We start from the raw sequence: 8558 nt of genomic DNA, 5'->3' as shown, positions 1-8558 counted from the left end.
TGAAAGAGGGAGCTCTTCTTAATATTTTTACACCAAAATCATGTCGATACACCTTACCGACTGCGAGTAAAGCCACCCACGCTTTAACTTGACAGACTGTATGTTCCATTTTCTTAGCTAATCACATTTTGTTCTCGGAATTTTACTCTTGCGGGCGAGATCTCACACTCTTCCAGCATTCAAAAAGAATCATTCTTACATCCATGTCTTTGTGAAACAAGATAATAATTGGTCGAGGCAGGTGACATTTATGTTGATATTTGCCAATTCTTGTTATATTCATAATTGAAACTGAAACTGTGATCTTCTTTGCACCCATACTGAACAATATTCGACCCGCGTAAAATTCTTTCAGACATCTCAGTTAAGCAACGAAAAATGATAGAGTTCTCCAACTCTTCGCCGAGAGAATTATGCGGCATAAAAGCTTCTTGAATCTCCTAAACCTTAACTGCCAAAAAGTCAATTTTCTCCAAGTCATCGTTCAATTTTCTAAAATAATCATCGATTTTTGATGAAACTATTTTAATTTGAAGCGATATAAATTCCTTGTAATCTTTTTTTTTCCTTTAAATATTACTCTTGCAGAATCTTCACCTGATCCTCATATGTAATAGCAGGGGTTGGACTGAGTGAGGGCGACTTTTTTGGCTTAAATACACAGCATTGTCTATTCACAGTATAGTAGTCGTAACTAACTTTGCACAACGTTTTGCACCACCCACCACAACTAGCTTCCAAGTCGCTGGATTACACATTGTGTCAGGCCTTTTTTTAGTTCAAAACTGTCCAAATTTAAATTGAAGTAAATGTTATCAGTAATGTACCTCCGATGTCTCACTTTGTGTTTGAGATGATTCTGATGGAAATTCACAAACACATTGACACTTTGTTTCACTGACAGATTATTAAGATACACTATGCCATACTAGAACATGTACATCTTCTGAATATTAAAATTAACGCAATTAACCATAAGTTATCACCTGAAAAAGTTTAATGAACCAATTAGAGGCACCAATCTCACACAATAACGACAGCTGTGGTCAATCAGAGAAAATTTTATAAACCAAGATAAGCAAAACACGAAGAGCGACTCACATGCTAATGTTCAGCCTTCACCATCTCTACAACAATTTTACCAAATATTGCTTCCATAGCTGTTTTTATTCAACCTTTTACGGCACAGCGTGTTCTTTTTAACGATCCATTGATTTTTGTACGGAAAACTGTTGTTTGAATGTGTTAATTTTTTAAATGTCTTGAGAAGTTTGAATCAGTTTTAAAACGAATTTACTTCTTTCATCAGTTAAAATATGCTTTAGGGGTGAAAAAAAGGTTAAAGCTAAGACGGGGTTCTCATCCAGCTCCTTGACCCTGCCATCGGGAGGTTTATTGTTTCGTCCGAGTGGAGCGAAAGTTTTAAAACCAAAAGAAGATATCTAATAACATATTTTTTCAGTGTCAAGCAAATAGTTACATTTTCAACAAAGAAATGCGTTTTTAAGCGCGAAATCAATACTTAAATTTTCAACCGCAAGTCATGCATTTTCCACCAAACTGTCAAACTTTCAATGAAAAACAGATTATTCCTTAACAATAAATGAAATAATTTACATTTAAATTCAGACAGGGCCCCATAATACGTAATCTTGTACTCTATTTACTTTTTTTCTTTTGCTGGTGCCTCCCTTTCTTTTTTTAATGTAGCGATCATGGGTATAGCAGAAGGTTCTCAGTGCAAACCCAGTTCCCCAACGGCAGGGTCGAGGGGCTGAATGCGAACCCCGTGGTAGCTTTTTCCCAAAATTAAAAATGTAGTGATCAAAGAGTTCATTAATGATCGATTCTGCATGTATGTGTTTCATCGGAATTAAAAGAAGGTATTTTTTTAACACATACTGAATCGTTAAATATACTCGTTCCCTTTTTGGGTTAACTATAACGGTCTAAAAATGTCCATCCCAATTTTCTCAATTAATACAACGGGTGCACCGCGGATGATCACTTCAACTTTTGGTCTGATGCGTGTCAGTTTTTGAGTTTGGCAAATTGGAAATTTCTTTTATATATTTGCAAATGTTATTTTTCATTTTTTCCACAGTTCGATGGATTTACTTTTACAAATATGTTGCGATGCTAGATTTCCGTGACTTTCTTTAATAATTTCTTCTATTTCTTCTTTTGTTAATTCCTCATTTTGCGTTGTAGATATGAAAAGTTACAATCCTTTGTTTGCGTTTTCTAGAAATGTAATAGGTAATGTAATAGGTAATGTAATTATTAGGTACGAAAAATGGAGTCTTAATGTTGTCAACTTTCTCTGTTTGATTTGCTGAACAGCTTCATCCAATTTTACTAACCATATTCTTTTATCATAATCTGGAAATCGTATTGAGTTACTTGTTTTGTTTTTTTTTGCATTTTGGATGATTTTGGTCCAAAGTTTTTTTCAGCATTTGGTTTCCATTTGTTTCGAGGCTGAAGAGCAAATACAATATGGTGCTGCGATCGTGTCTCCACTCGCTAAATTTCTGGATGAATATATATATATATATATAGTAAATAAGTTATTTTTTTATAAAATTTTAAGTATATTCAATGTTCTTTAAATTCTTCAATTTATTTTTTAAGATACAGAATAGATGGTTGCATACCCTTGATAAAGCTCATAACATCATAGGTTGCTAGGTAGAGTTTACAGAATTTTCTGAAATTATTACAGACTGTTTCGATATTTTAAAGCTCACAGAAAAAGTAACATCATATTTTTTTCTGTAAATTTTACAAGAATTGTTGGTAAATCTTAAACTAAATTGCGAAAATCTTACATAATTTTATGTAAACATCACAAAAGATTCATGCTTTTATCATCCTGCAATTTTAGCAGATACTTTCATTTCTGTGTACTTTCCTTCAATACAATAATTACGACTGTAAGACAAAATTTAAAAATGAAACAAAAAACGTCGCATGAGTCGTAATATGTGTAATATGGTAATATTTGTACTAGTTGAAGCAACGAAGACGTACACTGGAAATAATGAATATAAAGATAAGGTATAATTGAATTGCAATAAGATTAGTTCACTGTCTATTTATGTTTTATTTTGGACTCTCCGTTTATGAAAAAAACACATTAATTAGCGGCTGTCACAGAAGGCGTGCATCACCTTGAAGCTAATGACACAGTTGGGCTCATCTGCAATGTAAATTCTGACGAAACACTTGTCTGGTCGATGCGCATTATAAATGCAATTGATTACTGATCCTAAGAAGTGAGTTGTGAGCGGAAAATAGTAAGAGATGTATAGCAAAATACTGTTGTCATTCGTGGCTATTGTATCCAATGCCACAGCAGCTTCCATTTCTGGAGCAGTCAGTTTCGATCGGAATTCGGTAAGGGAAACATAAATCTGGAATTGTCAAATCTGCACTATAAAAATGTTTTCGGCAAAATTTCTTGAAATTGAGGGCCAGTTAATGACACTTGTTTTTTATCAGTATTGGATATATAACGTTTACTTTCTTGTAATTTTCTCCGATTATGTTGTTCGAAATATGTCTGAACAGTAGGATTTTAAGTCGGTGAACTATTTTCAAAAAATGCCAAAAAAAAGAACTTTTTCTTAACTTCGAGACCCTAGAACTGCAAAGTGATAACAAATGTAACAAATTATTCAATTTTAAGATAGAACTTTGCGGCTTCAAAATATGAAACATTGCATAGAGATAGTACCATGCAAAAGAGAGAAAACGGGGCTCAAGTTTTATACATCGACTTCACAGAAAATTGTCACTTTTCAGTCCAAAATATTAGAAAAGCTTCCGGAGTGTGTCGCTAGCGAAAATACTCCAAACATGCACTCAAAGAATATAAATGGCAACCATCTACATTTCAAAATCCAGGAGCATTAACCCTGAATATTTTTAGTGATGCCAAACTCAAGAAGTTTTTATACTACTTTAAACCGATAAGTGCTAGTTTTTTGCCCCTTATCTTTTTGCATACATATTTATGACCTTTATAACATTTGAAATAAATATTTTCTAAAATATTATAATAAATAAAAAGATGCTTCGATTTATGTTTATTTAAATAGATTTTTCAACAAAAAAGAACTACTTTATTTAATCAATAAATATTCCTGCCGAAAATTTCACTGTTTCAAATGGTTTTCTGCCTCTGTTTAAAAGTATTTAAAACAAAATTTTACTATTCATTATTAATATCCTGACCAGACCATTAAACAAGAGGAATTAATATATAGCCTATAACACATTTTCCAATATAACTAAAAATAAATGCTGATGCATAAATATAGATATTTTACCACCCGAAAGCCGTCATTGGTGACGCATGTGGTGCCCCCGAGTTTGCAGCACGAATTAAGTAGTCAAAAATGTTAGTTCGGCGGGAGGTAGTGTCAAAATTTTATGGGCAATTTCAGCAAAACTTACTTTTATTTTATATGCTAATTTTTATTCCGTTAAAAGCTAAGGTAAACGTCAGCTGGCGCAGCTCCGCTGTGTGTGGGTTTAGGAGAGAGGAAAACTTGTAAAAAAAACTATTTCTTTTTAGTCATTTAAGAAAAGCTAAAAAATGGTGACTTATTTATTTAAAACATATCTGTTGTGAAAAAACTTGTCAGGTGCGTGGGACAGGTGGTAAAGTTTGTCAGATGCCCATGTGAAAATGTTTAAAAAAAAAAGTAAAATCAGGCAATTTCAGCAAAGCTGAAAATGATTTATATGACATTTGACAATGTAAAAATTGTATATATAGATGTCAGCTCGTATTAACATGTGGTAAAAGCAGTCATCTGTGCCTGCAAAGTGAAGCGTTGCGTTCAGGCGCGCGCGGTGTAATATATACTATAATAACGAAACGAACATATTTTTCGTCTTTTTCTTGACAGCTTACTAATAATTTATTCTTACATATGTTATAAACTATTGGCGCGCTTATTTTTAAAATTGCTAGTATCATATATTAATAAAAGACAGATTAAAATTATTTTTTGAAAAAAATATCTTACTCCTTCTTCACTCCACTGGGAATCGAACCACAAAACTTCTGATTTCCGTTCAGGTGCTTTTTCCAATTAGGCTATTAGAGGAATCAGCATAAGAACTATTAATTCAAGAAAATAACGCTTTTTTCGCTAGGTATTAATGGTAGAAGTAATTATTTTTAAATGAATCTGCTAAATCATCAGAGATGGTACCTTGCCGACATTAGATCAACCCTCCACACCATGAAGGCAGAAAATCTACACAATATCGATCAAGTTAAGAATCTTCAATAACAGAAAATGCTTAACGTGTTCATCAGACTAGATGGAAAATAATATTTTAAAATTAAAATCATTTCTTGAAAAAAAGATCCTACTCCTTCTTCAATCCATTGGGAATCGAGACACAAAATTCCCAATGGAGTGAAGAAGGAATAGGATCTTTTTTCAAGAAATAATTTTAATTTGAAAATATTATTTTCCATCTAGTCTGATTAAGACGGTTAAGCATTTTCTGTTATTGAAGATTCTTAACTTGATGGATATTGTGTGGATTTTCTGCCTTCATGGTTAGGACGGTTGATCTACTATCGGTAAGGTACACTCTCTCATGATATAGCAGATTAATTGAAAAATAATAAAAGACAGTGTGATAAAATAAAATAAAAAGTTTATGCGCGCGGGGCGTAAAATATACTATATTAACTTAAGAATTGCAATAAAATAATTTAAAAATTCTTATTAACAGTAAAAGTAACAAGCTCTAATGATATTTTATTGATGTAGGATCACCTCATAACATAATAAATTGAAAATTGTTTAAACTCGATATTTGACTACATGCTGTAATGGGACATTTCTGACATTTCATTTCTATAACTAAATGAATAATTAATCGAATGATCAATCAATAATCAATCTCAGAAAATTTTGAATTTTACAAGAACTTAATAATTTTCCAATTAAACAAAAAATGTTAAGAATAAAAATTCAAAACATTAAATTTAATAAATGTTAAAAAATTGACATATCTTTACGCGTATAAAATATTCATGCACAATTATCGAAATAATTTTTAAAAAATGTTTATATTCTTATTATATGTTTTATTAAACCTTCACTCGGGTGAACCAGGTTATACATCATAGCCACAGACTAAGTCAAGTGACTGATGAGATTAGAATATTATGAGTTAATTCAAATAATTTAATATAATGCTTGAAACCTCCTGCGATGATGTTGTAGGTATACAATTACGAGAGGCCACGAGCGTTGGAGGTGACAAGAGTCACTTCTGGATGCTTTCTTAGAGCTACCATTTGCCACTCCCCGGGTTTTTAGACGCTCGCGTGCTAATGATTAAGAAAGTTTCTTACAATGCGACAGCTGTTTACTAAAACCGCCTTCTGAGCTGCTGCCAATACCCTACACTGTTAGAAAAAGTCGCTGAATCACACCGGTAAGTGAACGTTTTTTGCTCTGCAACTGAATTGTGTTATCCCATATCTCTATAGGTGCAAATTTCGGTGTCGAACGTGAGAGCGTGACTTTTTCATCTCAGCATGTGCGATCATTGACAGTTCTTGCATCGTTCCGGTGCGAAAGACGGTGTTAAGTATTTATAAAAAAACCGGTGTAGCACCGTTGTTTAGTCGGCTCTGCTACATGTTGCGTATGCCAGCCTCGTATACAGCCGAAAATGCACGAGCAAGAACCCGAGCCCCCCGACTTCAAGAATCGCTTTCGGTGGCTAACTGGTTTTGCAGAGTGTCAAGAGTACGAAAGTTCATGCAATTTTGCTATCTTATATCATTATAGAAAAATGTAAGGAACTTCATTCTTATAAAACCTGCTTGCCCAATTTTGTTGCACAATTATTTTTAAGTTAATGTTAATTTACAAAATGTGCTTTCAAATTTAGGTAAGTTGACCAGATATTGAGGAATTTGGAAACGATTTGAAAATAAATAATAAAACTTGTGAAGATTTTTTTTATTTTGTAAGTTTTCATATAATCATTTAATGATTAGAGGGCTTAGACGGTCTGACAAAATTAGAAACAGAACTTTTTCAAGATTCGCGCGAAAAATTTGGGTAATTTTTTATTTTAAAAAAATTTACTTTAAGAGAAAATTAGAAAAGGTTTCTCAACATATAAAAGCATTTCAAAAAATTTAAAAGATGAGTGTAGAAGATTTTAAAGCAAAATGTTTCAATTTGGTAAATTTAAAAATTAAAATAAATAAAATCGAGTAAATTCAAGAAATATTTAGAAGAAAGGAAGAGATTCAAATTGAATTTTAAACTAAAATTCTGTTAGAAATTTACATTTTTAAATATTTAGAAAATCAAGTTTAGGAGGTTTAAAGAAATTCCAAAAGATTTAAAGCTGATAAAACTATTTTTCCTCAAATTCATTAGAAAAAATTAGAAGATTATAAGTCAATTTTTTTACATCTTTAGTTAAGGGACATAATTCTTATTAGGCCTTCTTGTGCAATTTTGTTACACAATTTTTTAAAATACGTGATGGTTTAAAACATGTAATTCCCAATTTGAGTATGTTTAAGAGATATTTAAAATTTTTGAAAGGATTTAAAAATAATTAAAACTTTCAATGATTTTTTAAGAATTTCGTAAGATTTTACGAAAATGGCAAAAATTATTTTAGGTTCTTAGCAATAATTAAAATAATTTTTTTTATTGCGAAGAATTCATTTCAGGATATTATTTTTAAACATTTCAAAATATTACAAAAGATTTCAAAAATTGTCAAAGTATCTGAAAAACTTTAAAGGCAATTTTTTTTATTTCATGGAATTAAAAAAAAAACAGTAAAAATTTGAATAATTTTTAAAGATAAGAAGATTAGAATCTGACAAGATTAAAAAAAAAAGAATTATTTTCCCAATATTCGTGTGCAAATTTTTAATCTTTTTTTATTTTGAAAAATGAAGTTAAAAAGAAAATTAAAGAAGACTTTTAATTAAACACATCACACGATTTCCTGAAATTCGAAAAAGAATGTAGAAGGTTTTGAAAGTAAAATGTTTTAATTCGGTTCGATTAAAAAGTTTAGAAAACGTAAATAATTGAATAAATTCAAAAAATATTTAGTAGAATTAATGAAATACAAAAATAATTTAAACTTTAGAAGAGTTTCAGAACGTAGCATAAACTGATTTAAAAAAAAAGAAAAATCTAAAAATCAGTCTTTAAAATTCAAATTCGAATGATTTTTTATAAAAATTACTTTTAGCACATTTCTTCTCAGGCTGAATCCCCGCTTTTAATCGCAAGAGGTTGAATTATTTTCAATGAAAATAAGTAATGAAATTAATTTTGAAAAATTCAAAAAGAAGATACATCCCTGTATGCTTTAAAGACATAACTTGTTTGCTTAGAATAAGTTATATGCAATTTAAAAAAAGCTTATTTTATCTACACATAAAACTAGTTAAATTATTTATAAAAATTGGAAATATTTAAGAATTTAGTATTAACATACACTTAAAATTTAAGATTTTTAAATTTAATTTTGAT

At 30.7% G+C, this 8558-nt stretch overlaps 1 protein-coding gene across 2 annotated transcripts in view; it reads left to right on the top strand.

The window, feature by feature from the left end:
- Positions 1 to 3295: 3295 nt before the first annotated feature.
- The window catches only part of LOC117172980, a 249464-nt gene continuing 244201 nt past the window's right edge, over positions 3296 to 8558 (top strand). For both annotated transcript variants that reach the window (XM_033361316.1, XM_033361314.1), the window contains exon 1: positions 3296 to 3399. In XM_033361316.1, the coding sequence (XP_033217207.1) occupies positions 3350 to 3399 (50 nt within the window). In that variant the 5' untranslated portion in view covers positions 3296 to 3349. The remainder of the gene's footprint in view (positions 3400 to 8558) is intronic.

Source organism: Belonocnema kinseyi, chromosome 5 (genome assembly GCF_010883055.1).
Source record: "Belonocnema kinseyi isolate 2016_QV_RU_SX_M_011 chromosome 5, B_treatae_v1, whole genome shotgun sequence".
NCBI classification, from domain to species: Eukaryota; Metazoa; Arthropoda; class Insecta; order Hymenoptera; family Cynipidae; genus Belonocnema; species Belonocnema kinseyi.
The sequence above is the reverse complement of the archived record's forward strand: the minus strand, read 5'-3'. Positions and strand labels throughout refer to the sequence as shown.